The 17,735-nt window shown below is 50.6% G+C and overlaps 1 protein-coding gene across 1 annotated transcript in view; it reads left to right on the top strand.

The window, feature by feature from the left end:
* Positions 1-445: 445 nt before the first annotated feature.
* The window catches only part of LOC122381180 (metalloprotease TIKI2-like), a 61,816-nt gene continuing 44,526 nt past the window's right edge, over positions 446-17,735 (top strand). Inside the window, exons 1-3 of the mRNA XM_043365047.1 lie at positions 446-676; positions 8,412-8,486; positions 16,347-16,901. Of these exons, the coding sequence (XP_043220982.1) occupies positions 626-676; positions 8,412-8,486; positions 16,347-16,901 (681 nt within the window). The 5' untranslated portion in view covers positions 446-625. The remainder of the gene's footprint in view (positions 677-8,411; positions 8,487-16,346; positions 16,902-17,735) is intronic.

A 17,735-nucleotide genomic window follows, 5' to 3' on the forward strand; every position in this document is an offset into this window, starting at 1 on the left:
GTGTCACCGCTAACCGTAACCCACACCGTGTCGAACCGGCGCCCCGGGGCGGCCGACCGGCCAGGACGTCAGCGGCCGATACCATCTATCGGCCCGGGCCGGCCCAAATCGGCCATCATCGCCGCCAAGACGCTCATTAATCGCCGCCGACGCCTGCTTTTTAGCACCGGCGCCGCGCCGGCCGCGCGGGCGCCACCAACAAAGATCGCCGATACGCGCTTTGAAGCGGCCGCCGCCGCCTCCGCTGGCTGACGGTCCACCAAACATAGGAGCCGCCGATCGGGCCCGACTGACCCCATAGCAGGGTACTGAGCTGCGGCCGCACAAACGTCCCGCTGCGTGACACGGGCTTGACCTCAGCGGCCGGCCGGCTGAGCGGCGGTCTCTGATTGGTCGGCGGGCCGGCCGCCGACCGCCGCGGGGCGCGGGCACGCCGCCCGGGTCCGCCGTGCAGCGGCCGGCCGGCGACTGCCAGTGAGCCGCGCGCCGCCGTGGGGGGGAGTGCGTGGGGCTGCGAACGAGGTGCCCAGGCAGTGTGCGGTGCGTGCGAGGTGCCTGGGGCATAATGGGGCAGTGGCTCGGACAAAGTGGTGCATCGATCAGGTGATTTTGTGCCGGGACAACCATGGGATTGCTGGTGCTAAGTGGAGCTCCCTTGCCCAGACTGATTTATATGGTAAGTTTATCGTTTCCGCAGTGAAATGTCATAGTATATCATCCTTCCTGAGATCACCTATTTACAATGACGTTCAAATCCCTCACAAGACGCGAAAATTCACCGCCACCATATCTCGTACCCTCATTTCATAACAAGCCGTCTATTAAAGGGACTGTCCCACCTTAACATTAGAATTGAGTTGAGATAGCCATCTTGATGGGCGTTCTTTGAAAATCAGAGTCGTGAAAACCGTTTCTCCAGCAATTACTTCATCGCAAATAAATTCGTGTTTGATTTTGACATCTGTGCAAATAAGTGCCACAATGTATTGGTATTGGCACTTAAAACCTGTGACGTTTCCGCCTTTTCCGAAGTTTCTGTATCTGTCGACTTGTTTTTTATTGAAACCTTGAAAAATAACAACGCCTCTTGGAACAGCGCCCGGCGCCACGAGGTGGAGAATTAAATTGATATGCCAAACTAATTCTAATAGTCTTCTAATTCTAGCAGTATTTTTATTTTTGTATTTAAATATTTAAGAGGCCGTCCTACATGTGACTGAAGAATGCAAGAGCCATGAACTTATCAATGGCAGGTGTCAAGTTCAAGTGTGCAACTCACTGAAATTAATCATAGTATCAAAATCATAAATGATTTGCTCACTGCTGTTTCAACTCCATAATCAAGACATGCTCTGAGGAGTCCACAATCTATTGATGGTGACAAATAAGGAAGAGACAATGAATGTTCACCTTTTTATTTCTGAACATCCAAGACGACTAACCTTGAGCCGTTAAACATTGATAATACCCTGTTTGCTGAAGTGTGGGTGGCCTGAGGTCGACCATGTCTAGTAAAGAACTGTTGTTTGTGTGAACACCATGCAGAGGTATTATGAAATAAATTTTAGTGATGTAATGCATCATTCTTTGAACTGAGTTGCTGATGGCGGATGAAAGCGGAAGTGCTGCACGTTGAATCAGAAATGCTCTGTTGCGCTTTTATGCTTATGTTAGATTTTATAGATGGCTTAGTTTTCCTGCAGATTTCATCTTAAAGCTGTCAATAGTGTTTTACCTTTGTTTCCTGGGAGCAGATCAAGCTACTAACATGAGCATGGGACCAGGACTGGGCCTTTGTACCACAGTCGCCTGCGCTGCTTGTCAAAACCTAGGTAATGTGCTTTGTTAGGCCATGCTGTGCATTTTTTAATTGACACACATATTGAACCTGACAAACAGCAGCAAAATCACACCCCATCCTTACCTCTGTGCAGTGTCACCCAACAGACAACAGGGCTTCAAAACAGGCCAGGTTCCGCATTCAAGTCGCTTCTTGCAACTATGTGACTAATGTTAGGACAATAGACGTGCTGCACAGGGAAGGTGTGTTCTTTGTAGCTCTTGAAAAATGAAGTCATGCCTAAAATTCAGTTTATAATATTACAATTACAAATAACTTGGATAAAAGTTGCAAAACATGAACTCTGACTGGTCAGTCGAAATATCTTGAGTCAGTGAACCACGCCTGGGCTGGAGGTGGTCAGTTCCCTGACTTGCGCAACCTCGGGCACCTCGGGCAGGAGCTGTGGGACTTGTACATGGACAAATTAAATAGACGCTAGCCTAGATTATGTCGTGGCTGCAGTCCAAGACGTGTTCACCAGTTGCCGTTGCTGCCGCTGCCTGCTGCTGCCCTGCGTGCCGGCTGGCAGCTCACTGCTGGACTGTTTGCACGCCAGGCATCCTACTGGACGAGTGGGGTAGGTCGCAGATCTTTGAGAGTGAAATGTTTGGTCTAAATATAGCTTGAAACTCTTACAAATAATTTAATTAAAAGGAAAAATTTCAGAGGACTCCATTGGTGTCTCAGTGGTGACAATCAGAACTTGATCAGAACTGTTATCATGCTGAATGCTGAAACTGAGGATAGGGCTGAGCTGGTAGGCTAGAATTTAATATGCAGGCTTACAAGGTCCCCAGTTAATCCACAAATTTGTCAGACTTGCCTGTAGATAAATTCATGCAGATGAAATGTTTCTGGCAGATAGCCCTGAGGCAAAATGCTATTCAAGCTTGTTCCGCAGCTCGTTGCGTTCCACATGAGCCACTACATCAGAGTCACACAACTCTGCCAAATGTGCTGAAAGGCCACGATTTTTCCAATAAGTAGGTATATTTATTATTTTTCACAGACACAACAAAAATACAAATGCAGGTCACTACAATTCATTCTGCTTCAATTACAATTGCTGGAATGTGTTTTGCAGACTTATTATATTGAATCTTGAACAGACTATATTATATTACTTTGCTCATGGGCCCAGGCCAGTACTGCAGAGTATGGCTCGCAGGTCGCCAAGGAGCACTGGCCTAAGTTCAAAATTTACACAAACCCTGCAAACTGAGCCAGAAAATTCACACCAAAGAGGGCTGAGAGAACACTTCGCACCCCGCTCCACTAAATCTGCACCACACCAAACCAAATCCACACCGCACCACACTTAAATCCGCACCAGACAAAGGAGTCTGCACTGACATCTGGACAAAATTGCCATACTTTGCAGTCTGGCTCATGGCTATATCCATTGTGATTCTTAGGTCTGATTATTGAAGTTGAGCTCACTTCCATCATCCATGTGCCCAAGACATTGTGGGCAGCATCAATAATCAAACATCAATATCTTGCTTTTGCTTATTAGGGAGCATTCTATAATCTTTTAAAAATGATAAATAAGGCCTTGTTGATATTCTTTGCAGTTTGCGACCTTCTTCTTGACAAAGTTCAAGCTTCAATTTTCCAATTTTCATTTCAATCCTTTCCATGAACATTGAACATGTTTGTGTTACTTTGCATGTTACTAAAATACCAATTTCCTGAGTTTTGATTTCATGCGCAATGTTTGTACTATTCGCGGCAGAAGCGTAACAAAACTTTGTGCCACCGATTTGGCAGCTAGGAAAAAAACTTTGCCCGATAAGAAAACAATCATATGACGTAATCGATCCAAAATCTTTAAATTGGAATTTTTAAACAATTAGCCAACTATGGGCCGAATGTTTGCCAATTTCGTGTACAGGGGCCCCTAATCTATGTCTTGCAACACAAGAACAGTATATCAAAGCAATTTTTTAAAGGTGGGACAGTCCCTTTAACCGAAATACACACCGCGCTCTAATGCTCTCACATTTGTAAAGATTACCCTGATGACCTAGCCAGTTGACTCTAATCCCTGCTCCGGTAGTTCCCTGGACTTTCTGTCACGACCCTAAATAATGGCCCCGAGTTTTTCTCGGTTGCAGCGCACCGCCTACCAGCTGCGGCCTAAATATCATTGCTCGCTTGGAATGCCGTAAGTGATTGATGTGAGCGGACCTGAATGGTTCCTTTGATGACGGGTAATGCTACACGAACTAAACGGTGTCATTAGAGGCGCCTTTGCACGCGACATGTCCCCATGCCGGTGGCGGACCTCCTCATGTATGTGGCCCGGCCGTGAAGCGTGGCACCCGTCCGCCTGGTAAACGGTTTGTAGCCGATGAGCGCACGAATCGTAGGTGTGGTCACTAATGACTGGGGTTTTACCTAATGGCCTAGCCTAGGTTTGGTTGGTGTGATAATCGATGGAAATACGGAGACGCTTAACACCGTAAGGCCCATCCCATCCGTGTGTACGCACACCCGATTCCCAGGGGCTCTTGAGATGTGCCGGATTTAGACCAAAGAGCTTCCCGGGCTAATGCCAACACAGTGGAGTGCGCACTGCGCACTCGACGTGCCGCATTGCGATCTTGAGGTAGGCCCGCGGCGATGACAGTGACCACTCTGTGCCAATATTTACCGCTCCCATGGCCCGTGTGGCAAGCCGCGGAGCCGGTGGTTTAAATGGTGGCCCCCTGTTTGGCGTCGGTGCCATTGCCAATTTGTTCCAGTGTTTGGCGCAGCGGTGCCCGGGGCAAACAGTGCCAGCTGCCGCCAGCTGTGGCGGCCGCCGCGCCGGTCCCACCGCGGCAGATACAGGTACCGACTCCGCTGCGACCCCGCGCCGTGGAGTCCTTCCCAGAGCCCGACCGGGACCCTGCCGCGGATATCCCGCTGCGCCCAGCCGCGCCGGGCCCTACCTGGCCGTCACGTGACCTTACCTGGCGGTCACGTGACCGGCCCGTGCCCGGAGATCACAGGTGCCGCCGACTGCGGTCGCCGTCCGGCCGGGCCCGCGCCCCGCCCGCCTCATGACGGCATTAAATTGTGACAACGGGGAAGGGTCGACGAGCGCCCGGCTGGCCCCGGAGCGACCCGAGTGGCCGCCATCGGGGGATCGCCCGGCCGCCGCCACCGGATTAAGACCTCATGACGAGCGCCACCGATTCGGGACGCTCGAGTCAGGCTTACACCCCGAGTGATGGATGAGGTCGGCGGGCATTGTGCGCGATTTCCGCCTGTCCCTCCGGTTAGCTCAGCTGGACCGCGGTAAAAAGGCGCCAGCGGCCGGCCAGACACCCCGGCGCAGTCGGTAAGCCAGGAGGGCGGGGACGAGTCCGCCGGCAGCGCGCTTTCGTTTGTTATCAATAAATCCTCTATTAGAATACTCTCACTTGATTCCCATACTGGGATATTGCGCGGTGTAGCGGCGTGGCGAATAGTCTCGAGACCGCTCCGGAGGGTACGGTGCGGCAGGTCCCCTCGGAGCTCTGTCCGACAGGTGCCGTGTCTCCGTCTCCGCGTGAGGTAATTTACCGTCATTTCTCCTGACGGCGGACTGGAACTATTCATCAGGCAGGACTGGGGCGCCGCCGCGCCGCCGTCCGTACCGCGGCCGCCGACCGCTGGCGAGCGCGGTTCATTTGTAATCGCCGTCATCATCGATATATACGGACTCGTCCCGGCGGCTGCAGAGTGGTCGGCACCGACTCTCTCTCTCTCTCTCTCTCTCTCTCTCTCTCTCTCTCTCTCTCTCTCTCTCTCTCTCTCTCTCTCTCTCTCTCTCTTTCTCTCTCTCTCTCTCTCTCTCTCTCTCTCTCTCCCTCTCTCCCTCTCTCCCTCTCTCTCTCTCTGTGCGTACCAAATGAGCCGTGACAGCGGACACCGTCCACTGACCGTCACGGCCGTGACTATGACCACCTCCGTGACGAGGGTGACGCTCGGCCGTCACATCTAATAAGCGTAACGACCGATGCGGGAGGATTTGCTCCCCTGCTCTCCGGAATGAAGTGCCGATAGATGAGTTCCAATGCCCCGTCTGTGGCTAGTCTATACCAGTCTCTGTAACTAGTTGGCCCTCGGCCGCCGCTGCCGTCGCTCCTCCGTCGTTCTCGACGTGACCTCGCTCCGTCGCCGCCGACGAACCGAGCTGTCGCCGCCGACGGCTGACGTCTCCTCGGCGCGCTAATTAGCCCGCCTGATGACGGCCGCCCTTCCTCCTCTCTCGTTCGTTCCCCTGCTCCCGCGGGGCAGTGCTCCGTACCAGATTGGTTCAGGGGCGCACGCCAAAATCGGTTCGGTCGACCACAGTCTCTGAAACACTGTGTGGTGCTGTCACTTACAAAGGGAAGCTATTTTAGTGTGACCTTAGGAATGCCTTCAATACTATACAGTAATTATTATTTCCTCATGCCTGCCGTTTGCATGAAACTGCTTGACATGTCATCCTGATATAAAATTTCTTGACCGAGACGGCATGCAATAAAGATATGCAGTTTACATTGTTTTGACAGCGGAGGCTAAGTAGATTTGTTTGTCAGAATGCATTGAACTCAGTAACCGCTATTCCCTCTCAGTAATATCATACGAATTATCGTTTACTTAGATATGTATTCCGTGGTGTATTACAGTTCCGGTCTTGTCGTCGGTTTCTGGGTAAAACATAGATGCCTATATTTTGCACCTGTCGAGAAAACATGTGCGCGTCTGGTGCCTTGCTATTTGGGATACGCTAGTATCGGCCCACCTGCAGCTTTGCGGTGCCAGAGTGCAGGGCCCCTGCTGGTGACTTATCATGTGAATATCCCGTGTCTGGTAATGCTCCGGAACGTTGTCATATGTCGGGGCAGCAATTTTTTTTTCTGAGCCTACATCTGAATGAATTACAATAAAAAGTTCATTTTGAAACATCCGTTTTTATGAACAACTCTGTAACAAGCAGCTACAGCTCTCGGCCAATAAAATACCTCGACGTCCGTATTACTGAGACATATCCACTTCCATGTGCTCTCCTTATACACTACCCAGCATAAAAAGCTGAACGATGTTTTCTAGCTCATAGTTAAGTCTTGCTTTTTGAATTTCAGCTCAAAGATGCCTTCATCTTTGCCTTTATACACCAGGCTAGCCAATAGCCATCAACCGAATTTGTCGTCTCCTTGTCGCTGTTTCAAGTTTCTTGAAAGGTTGGGACCGTCCTACATACCAGTCCAGACTACCTCGAGTAGTCTCCTTCGGTGTCTCTGTCCCCTGTTCTCGTCTCGGGCCTCTGGTCCCCAGTTCCGTCTCCTCTGTCCCCTGTTCCCGATCTCCTCCTTGCCCTGTTCCGTCCCTGTTCCTATGATGGCGTCTGTCCCCTGTCCCCATCTATGTTCCTCCGATCTCCTCCGTCCACTGTACCCGTCCTGCGCCTCTGAGCTCCGTTCCCTGTTCCTCTGATCTTTATTCCCTGTTCCCGTCCCGCTCCTTTGGTTTCTCTCCCTGTTCCCGTCTCCGCTCCCTCTCTGTCCGCTGTACCCGTCCCGTTCCTCTTATCTCTGTCCCTGTTCCCGTGCCTGTTCCTCCCGATCTCCTCCGTTCGCTGTACCCGTCCCTGTTCCTTCTCTGTCCGCTGTACCCGTGCCGCCGCCCGTGCCGCAGTCAGTTCTGAGAGATTGCCATCGGCGGTCATAAATCGTCCTCGCGGGGCGGCCCCGACTTCAGAGGCGCCGCCGTTTGATCCACCTACCAGCCCGATCTTGTGATGTGCACCGCTGAGAAATGGCCCACGAACTGCGTTTTACAGATATCGTACCTGGCGGGGTCACTTAGCCGTGCCTAGGCTCGACCTTAGCTAATTCCTGAGCCTCTGCCCCACCTCTGGCCGAGCTTGTGGACTTCCTTGCCGCTCTGATGTCGTCAGTCCCTGTCTAGAATTTGCAGTCAAAGCCCGGATTTTCACTGTGGTCGACGCTGAATTCCGTATCAAAAAGTTATTGGAGAATGTGACCTCGTTTGTTTCAAAACGAGACGGCTGTGTCTGACATTTGATGGTATTTGATAAAAGACGTGTCAGTGTTTGACTTTTTATAAGTTTTTGACATTTTTGTATTCAGCTTTCATCTCGTCTGGCCCATCCGCTGGTATCGACCTCTCCCACACTTCATTTAATATCGTCTGACACGCTTCAACATCGATCTCAATCAATGCTCCTGAGTCGACCAAATTCATATCCGCCAACCTCCTCCGATCTCCACTCATTCCATCCGATGTGCGATCATCCCATCCATGGCCATGTCGTTAAACGATCGTGTACTGATGAACCCGCTACCGCTGATCCAGCTCTCTGCTGCACAATTTCAGCCCACTGAACCATGCCGTACTGCGGCAGAATTTCAGACTGCTGACCTCGCTCTGTGCCGCTGTCTCAGGCTAACTGCTGACTTTGCCTGACCGCTAACCGTGCATTGTGTTACTGGTGCAGCTGCTGACCTGTCTGATCGTTCACTCGATGTTGACAGTCGAGTTGCTGACTCCGTCAGACTCCTGACCCGGTGTTGTGCCTCTGTTGCAGCTGCTGGTGATCGTGGTGGCTCTGAGCGGAACGGAGGCCCGTCGGTCGCGGCGACCTGACTACTGTGACCCGCAGGTGAGTTAAATCGACGACTATCCCAGCAGATATAGATGACACAAGGAACTGAAACAGCACCACGCGGCTCTATTTTCACACACCGACCTTTCGCAGAGTCATTTTGCCCTCTCGAGATGCAATATTTTCAGAACATTCGTCAAATACACACTCCTCAGGGGCTCCTTCCGTCAAATACACACGTTTGAGTGGTTCCTATGTTAGTCAGACATCAGAGCAGCTGAGTGCCCCGGAATCAAAATCAACAAACGGCAGCCTGGGCTGAAAGTTCAAACATTCTCCCTTCAGTGATTCTTTTGGCTCTTTCCTCCGTGTTTGCTCAGTTCTCTGCCGGTCTGTCGGTTTCCTCTTTTCCACTTGTCGTCTTGGTGTGACAGAAAAACGTCGGTGGCGGTGACGGCTGTGCCGACTGCGGCTGTCGGACGGCGTCAGCCCTCGGCAGACTGGCGAACTGCAAGACGGACAAAACGTTTTTCACTTGTCGAGACCTTTGTCTTATCTTCGTTTATCCCTAGTTGTTGTCTTTCATATGTTTTCCACAGAATGCTTTTTCTATTAAATTGTTATGAATTAGACGTTATAACGGGTGTCAAGTCCAAAATGAGACAAAATTGAAATCGCTCTATTTTCAACCTCCCTATTCACCTGAAATTTGGACAGAATGTCCATACGTGAATTGCACGAGCATGATGTTAAAATATTGTGGCTACGTATATAGATCAGTCGTCATGAAGCCTTTGAGCAAGCAAGCCGCAAGAGACATTGTCGCGAGAGTAGTTGACAAAACCCGAACTTGACTAAGGCTCAGGTTTTCCGCCATGTTAAATCGCTTGGTATTCCACGACCGACTGATATATCGCGTTATCAATACATTCCTAGACAAAGGACACATACGACGAGCTCTGAATGGCAGGCCTGCTCCCAAAATGTCAGCAAAGAGGCGCCAAGGCCTTGTTTGCATGGCAGACGGCAAAGTCGGCGTCTCACTTCGTCTCTTAGGCCGCAGCTTTGGCATAACGCATGACAGAGTGAGACACATTCTCAGAGAGGAAGGGGTAAGATATAGGATGCGCCAGAAAGCTCCTCCGGTATCTGCTCAGCGAGAACAATCTCAAAAGGGCCGCCTGCGACCCCTTAGCCGGGGAAAACTGAGTGCCACTCGAGAGCAAGATGCCATCATGGACGATGAAAGCTACTTAACCTACACTGGCTCAGAAATGCCACAAAACCGTGGTTTTTACGCTGGGCCTGGTGGAGACATACCTTCGAATGTGACGTATCGTCCGATTGGAAAGTTCCCACGTAAGCTTCTTGTGTGGATAGCCATATCACCCAAGGGAGTAGCAAAACCAACAATTTGCCCCAGTTCAACAAATGTTAGCGCCCATGTCTTCATCACAAAGTGTCTGAACAGCAAACTCAAACCGGTCATCGAGGCCAGCTACCGAAGGGATGGATATGCATTTTGGCCAGACTTGGCTTCAGCTCATTATGCACGTGCCACGTGCCAGTTTCTGGAGGAGGCTGGCATACCTGATATTTAATCCGCTAGGAAAACCGGCCGAATGTCCCGCAGCTGGGACCAGTTGAGGACTTCTTGGGCATACTTAAACAAGAAGTCTACCGTGGTGGCTGGACAGCGTCATCCGATCAGCAGCTGCGTGCCAGAATCCTGAGCAGCATCAATAAAATTGTCCCGGAGGTGCCGCGATCGATAATGAAGATAGCGGGAGAGCACGTGCGTCTGGCAGACAGGCATGGACCCCTGGTTCAAATTCATTAGTACCAGTGGACTGGCGACAGAACAAGGTATATGTGGTGAAGGTTTCGTTAAAATATCTAATAATACACAGTGTCTACCTTAATTTTGCGTTTGTCCCATTTTGAACTTGACACCCGTTAATCGATTTTTGTAGCGACATTGAATTCTTATACTGACGAACTTTGTTTTCCTTTTTCCCATCCGATGCCTAAAGTAAGAGAGCGATGTTGTCCGAACAGCGTTGCTGAACTCAGGGCGTTTAACGATATACATACTGATATCATGTTAAAAATCACCGTTGTACCAAATCACTCAAAATTGTGTGCTGTTTCTTCATCGCCTCCACCGAGAGCCGTGGTTCCGCTGATGGTTCCGACTGAGAAGCCGGCGGTTACCCAGGCACCACCCACCTATTGTCCTGGAAGTGCCCATACTTAGGTCCTGATGTGGGCTCCGGGATTTGGCAGTCGGGTCTGGGAAGTCGACAAACGGACTGGGAGGCGGGCCAGGATGGCTCCAGACGGCTGATAGCCATCGGCGGGGGCACAGCGGCGGGCGGCGGGGGCGGCGGCGGTGGCGGCGGGCGGCAGGGCGGAGGCGGCGCAGCGGCGGGCGGCGGGGGCGGTGGTGCGTGCGGAGGGCTCTCATCACAAGCCGCAGAAAAGGGACCGCTGCTGTTCGGCTGTTCGTCTGGGTTGCTATGTTTCTACACAAGGACGGAGAGGTACGATATGGACGGACAGATGCGATACCAGACGGCATGGATTATGGAGTAATTGCTTCAGATATAAGGGCAAAGTCAAGCGCATTACAAATGCGTTTTCTTTCGCCGCTCAACACAAAATGCGTTTGTAATCAAATACATATTTAATTCATATTCATAGCTGTTTAAATGATTATGGAACGATTCGTGCAACAACCACCCATCATGATAAGCACACGCTAATTGAATCTGAATGAATGAGAGCACTGGAAGCGGAACGGAACGCCTGATGCAATGGCATGCCAAATGATGCAATGTCTGCAACAAGGGCGAGTATGTAAATCCCAGAATACGAATTCCATTCACCACCCTGCTCATATCTTTGAGAACCTGTGAGAACTGAGGACCCACCCTGTATTATGCGGGTCTGTCTGACACACTGGGCTGACCCGAGTCTGACCTCCGGGTGCCGCCCACCGCTCGTACACCTCGCGTGGCCGCAGTGAGAGCCGGCGCACACAGCCGCTATCCAGGTTCAGAAGTGGCCAATACCCTAATTTTTGACAAATTTTAAAGCGTGCTTTTCTCACATTTTCTGGTCGTAAATTGATCAGACTGTATAAAATATCATCCAGAAAAAATATTACTCATCCTGGCACAGATTGGTGGGCTCCCAAAGTACACCGTTTTGTTTTGCTCCGTGAGACCGAACTTGTGCTGCGATTTTCATGTAAATGTTGACGAGTCTCCTGTCATATTCTTTGCTTGAAAATGCATAAGTAAGATATCAGCTGAAAGGGGAAAATGTGCTGAATCCATTGGTAACAAAAGTGCATCTAAAAAACTTCCCACTCAGTTATTGTAAGCTAATTGTTGCACACTTGCACAAAGCAGAAGGGCTTGAGGGTCTCAATATTTACATAGGCCTACCAAAAAACGCACAGCGTGCTTCACCTCGAGACAGCGTCCATAACATATACCGTACAATTGTGATTCATTTGCTGAAAAAATTAGGTCGGCATCACACTGCCGGCAAAAGTTATTGCAGTTCTAGCGACGCTAGGTCGCCGCCCGGCCGACCCCGGTCAGGTCGGCCGGGCGGCGGCCGTGCAGCTGACTTCCGTGCGGTTCGGCAGCTGACCAATCAGCTGCGAGAGAGGAGCGCGGTCCGTCTAATCGCCCCGGCAGTTGCTTGTGCGGAGGGGGGGGGGGGGTGCTCGACGCTCGTGTCGATTGCATTTGTTGGTTGTCGATTGTCGATTGACTTGTGGGTATACTTTCTGGTGACCAATAAATGTACGTCGTCTTAACTGAATGTAGTCTGATCAAATTCAATAAAGCCAAAAGACATCCAGCCAACAGAACATCGTAAGAATTTCCGATATGGTTGATAACATTCAGAGTTTTGGGGAGCAGCCATCGACCAGAATGAACCTTATTGGCTTTTGTATGTAACGTATGCATTGCTTTTGGAAAGTTTCAGTCAGATATGTTCAGAAATGGTAATGTTGTCGGCTTTTGCATTTTACCGTAGTCGGTTAATCACAATTTTCGATATTGCAAAGGCAATTTCAGTACGTTCTTGCCATCGAAAACCAAAACGAATAGCATCATCGTGTTCCAGAGCTCAAATTGTATCCGATGCACATCTTTTTTGTTGAGAATGTTCCACTTCAAAATTTGACCTTTTTGACCTCGCCGTGACCTGACCTTCATTTGTCGAATGGAAATAGTTTCGAATCGGACGACCCAGATGACATCATTTTTAGATGCTTTTGCCGAAATGGACCATTAAAGATGTGTCGCATGACCTTAAAAATGTATGCATTTCCTTCCATGACCTTTTGTGACCCATGACCTTTCCATGACCTTTTGTGACAAAGTTAGGTCTCGTTTGTCAGCTATTCCTATCAGAAACCGCTTGAATTTTTAGTATTGAACGAGTAGTTTCGAAGACATCAGGGAAGCTATGCAGAATCCCCTGCCGAGTCACCCACGTTATGGGATATACCCGTCATCCGCGGATTACAAGCAAAAATATTTTTACGGCAATGCTGCTGATCAGCAGGATGCTCATACGTTTCCATACGTGACCTTAAGGTTTACTTCACATATGATAAAAATTCCTTGGCAAAATGTCAACTGGTTAACGAGTTATCGCATTTTGGCCACTTCCGAACTCAAATAGCGGCTGTGTGCGGCGGTGCGGCCGTAATTAATGACCCAGCATTCCGCCGTGGTGGCCACTGAGGCCCGGCCCACCTCTCAGAGTCTCACCGGCACGGGGCCTCAGCCGTCGGCCGGTACCAGCTCCTGCTCCATTTGATGTCTAGAGAAGCGCTATGACGTGCTTTCTCGGCTATGAAAAACACTCATGAACAGACGTCAGGACAATAATATAAAAGTGGTTGCTTGAACTTGAGGACAGGATAGTAATGTCTGGTTTACTGGATGAGAATCAATCTGGCGACATGGTTAGTCTGTCTCGTGGCGATTCATTCATAAGCCTTCAACTGCTCCGCCAGAAAACGGGGACCTGCATATCCCATCAATGCTGCACGGGTTGATTTGTTCCATCTCTCTCGGTTCGTGCAGCCCGACTGTTCGGCTTTCAGCTCCGGCCCCGGCGCTCGGCGCTCACTGCCGCCGATCCGGTCCGCAGTATCCTTGACGTCTGATCAGCGCGAGCCAGCGAGCACCAGCGTGGTTACCACTGCGCGAGCACGGGCACTGCCGGCTCTGCACGGAGTATCGTGCCGTTAACCGGGCGCCGCCGGCACCGCCGCCGTCCGCTCAGTACCTAATGAGAGGCCGATTACCGGCGCTCGCCTCGGGCGCCCGTCCGATCGGCCTCTGACGGACTGGCGCGCTGAGAACTCGCCGCCGCCGCCGCACTGCATGGCTGATGAGCGGGCTCGGTCGGCTGTGCGACTGGGCTGGGTCTGCAGCGGCGGCGGGGTCAGGTCGGGTGACGGGGTGGCAGGGGTCAGCGGCAGGTCAGCGGCAGGTCAGCGGCAGGTCAGCGGCAGGTCGGCGCTACCGGCACGCCGCGGCGGTCTACTATCTGTCAAACTGAGCAATTAGGGGCGCTAGGCAGAGTGTCCTGACCGTGGAGCCGGGGCAGACTCGGCCAGCGAACGGCGGCGGTGGCGGCAGCGGCGGTATGTAATGACGATCCTGTATGTATCAGCCGGAGCCGGCCCGCGAATGGCTATGCATTCAGTCACCTGGCTACCCGGCCGGCGTTCCGAGAACCACAATTGACTGCTGTTCCGAGTCCTGGCAGTCTTTTGATGCGCTTCTTTTGGCTGGAATGGTGTCAAAATGCCAGCTCCCGGACAAAAGTGCGCGGAGAAAACGCGAGGATGGCGATGTCGCATGCCGTGAATTTTCCTCAATGCCCGCCATGTATCGTTGCATTATGTTTGCGTTATCAACTTGTAGGTAATTCTGCAACAGATGCTCACAAAGACATGACATGCAGTTTGTTACGGTGTGCACGTTCCGTTCCACCGTCCGTGGTTGGCAGCATGAATAATTAGGTACCAGGCGTCCCCACGGCCCATGATGCACGGTTTGTATTTACAAACTGTCAAGTGATGAGCCGTAAGTGTCACATTCATTTTGCATGGTTTATGAACAAGAAACAAGATAGGACGTGTAATGTCCAATGTCCATTGTTCAATGGAAATGCTGCATATATGTTACAGGCAATGTGTGGAATCAGGCATTCTATAGAATGCCTAGGCATTCTATAGAATGCCTGGCCGACCAGGCATTCTATAGAATCCCTAGGTATTCTATAGAATGCCTGACCCACCAGGGATTCTATAGAATCCCTAGGCATTCTATAGAATGCCTGATTTTCAGGCATTCTATAGAATGCCTAGGAAATACACGAATCACGAACATATTAGTGTATGTTGTATGTATAAGATTATGAGCACAGACCGATATGTAACATTATTATTTTCTGTAGGCTACCTTGCGGTCAGCTATTTATGTTCATTCAGTCAAATGTTCATTCAGTCATTCATGTTCATTCAGTCAAATTTTCCGGTCAGGTATTCAATCTAGCCTTATTAGGTCAAATTGTATCAGGATTTCATTCTGAAAGTACAGAGTATTTATCTTAACGCTAGAAAGACGATGGTGGTAATGTCAATATCGGAAACGCCTTTGGTAAAAATTACACAGAAAAAAAGTTTGACAAATCGTCCATTTCTGGAGGTGTTTGCCTTCTAAGGAATTGATTTAAGGTCAAACTGGAGAAAACGGCTACGAGCCAAAAATGGACAAAAATTTGCCTGACCTAAAAATGGCTTAGCTATTTGTTTTAGATATGGCATCCTTTCGAACATTGGCAAAGAAGAACTGGAGTAAAATTTCATTATTTTGACAACCTTTCGAATACCGCATGGCCCAGAAGTCAAGCTGGAAGGGGAGGTCGAACAACACCTAATCCGGCTCTTGTTACGGCCGGGCCACCGCCCGGACGTGGAATAATGAACCATTTATTTGGGTTATTCCCTGACATTACAGTGTGGGTTGAGCTGTCCATGTATATTGGAGTCATTACACGAAGTGCTTATGACGACATAAAATGTGACCTTTGGTATATTCTTCACCTTCATTTCTAACATCAGAACAAAGCCACCGTCATTCGCAATCACTTTCGATTCAAGCCTACGGTCCACCCTCCCAGCCAACACTCTTCTAATGCAGCTTCGTATCTGTAGCGGCGTAATCCTCCGAGGGTAACCGTTTGCGACTGGTTGGCCTGTGGCTCTCCCGCGTGCCTTGCGCCGTGGCTCTCCCGTGCCAACGGGATTGGATCAGTTGCTGCTTGCGGCGCACCATTTGGTGGTCGGCATAGCCCAAGTTCTCCCTCGCTTCCTCTCAACTCATTGCCCTGAAATGGTGTGAGGTGACGACCGGCCTAGGCCAACAAAGAAAATTAGGTTAACAAATAGCATTACTGCCACTGACCCCTAATTTTCGAAGTGTGTTTCGGACAATCAAAATACTTAGGCATTCTATAGAATGCCTGGGAGCTTAAGCCAGGCATTCTATAGAATGCCTAAGCAGTCAGGGATTCTATAGAATACATAGGGATTCTATAGAATGCCTGGTCGGCCAGGCATTCTATAGAAAGCCTAGGCATTCTATAGAATGCCTGATTCCACACATTGCCTGTAACATATACATATCTCAGTCCACAAGTGAAATTAAATGTACAGCCTTTTAATGTTTCAAAAGGTTGCTTATTTTTCTCCCCTGACACCCAGTAAAAAGATCTGGTAGAACACGGCTCATGCGTGATATAAAGCCTGAGGACATCATGTTGCTTTCGATGCTCGGTCCTCTGACAGTCGCCTCACTCCGTCTGTTTCAGTCTCGCCAGTCGTCGTTCTTGTGGCGGATCGACACCAAACCACCGTCGTACTTTTTCGGCACCATCCACGTGCCGTACAACCGCGTCTGGGAGCACATTCCGGAGAACGTGAAGCGCGCCTTCCGGCTGGCCGACTCGGTGTTCTTCGAGCTCGACCTGACTGACGAGCACACCATATCGGCGCTGACCAAGTGTCAGCTGCTGCCGCGCGGCGCGCGTCTCGAGCAGCTTCTGCCCGGAGACATCTACCGCCGGCTGGAGAAGCACCTCGACTACGTGCGCAACATGATGCCGCTGTGGCTGACCGCCGACCAGCGCGGCCGCGGACTGTACGCCGACTACCTCTTCAACGCCATCGCCGGCAACTGGGAGCAGAAGCGGCCCATCTGGGTGATGCTGATGGTGAACATGCTGACTGAGAGTGATGTGCGCGCGCGCGGCGTGCCCGTGCTAGACCTCTACCTGGCGCTCGAAGCCAAGAAGACCAAGAGGACGGGTGCCGTGGAGCGGGTCGAGGAGCAGTGTCTGCCGCTGAACGGACTCAACATTTCACAGGTCAGTCAGTCACTTCGGCAGACGCTTAGGTGGAGGTGAAGGCTGGGAATGGCGTTGAACGGCATGCTCGATGCTCAGGGATGTTTTGAAGGACCTTTCCGGATGATTTTCAAGGACTTCATTTATAATTTTTCCTCTTATTATTTCTAAGTAAAAGTATCCACATGAAGGAAGTCACTTGCAAGTGGAATTCACTTTACTTTTTGCTCAATTTGTTCAAGATACCTATGCATGTACCAGGAGCTCGTCCATTTTCCAGCACTTATTCCCCACCTCGCGTGAGACGGTGCGTTGATATCAATTTTTGACGCGAGCCTTCATTAGTGTGGACAGGCGGCGTGGCAACATGCGACGCTAATTGTCCGCAGCCGGCGTGTCACTTTTTACACGTGAAACACGTGTTTAAAGTGACGCTGTTCACCGCAGACATCGCTGACGTGCTGTTCTTCAGGGCTTAGAACGCATTGGTAATCCACTAAACGGGCTCCGAGGTCAGCACCAACAAATTGTTTCAATGCCTGACTCAGGTAAACGTGAGGCGATGCTCAGAAACCGTGCAGCGATGCGCCCGAGGGTATAACTTTTTGTGCGGAGAAGTGCTGCTGATTAGATAAGGATAGGTCTGGGATCGTAACAAGCTACGACTGGTAAAATAATGAAATTGGATAACATGTTTGGCTCACTGGAGATTCACGGAGGAATGTTGTTGATGGTCGGATAGGCCGCCAGCGAGCGGTGTCTGACATTCCCCTGGGATTGTTAGCCTGCGTAATGCTGACCGTTCGTGACTGTTCTGAGCAACAGCCGGAGATGGAACACAAAGAACATGATGTC

The sequence above is a fragment of the Amphibalanus amphitrite genome, unplaced genomic scaffold (genome assembly GCF_019059575.1).
Source record: "Amphibalanus amphitrite isolate SeventyFive unplaced genomic scaffold, NRLGWU_Aamphi_draft 000115F_arrow, whole genome shotgun sequence".
Classification (NCBI taxonomy): Eukaryota; Metazoa; Arthropoda; class Thecostraca; order Balanomorpha; family Balanidae; genus Amphibalanus; species Amphibalanus amphitrite.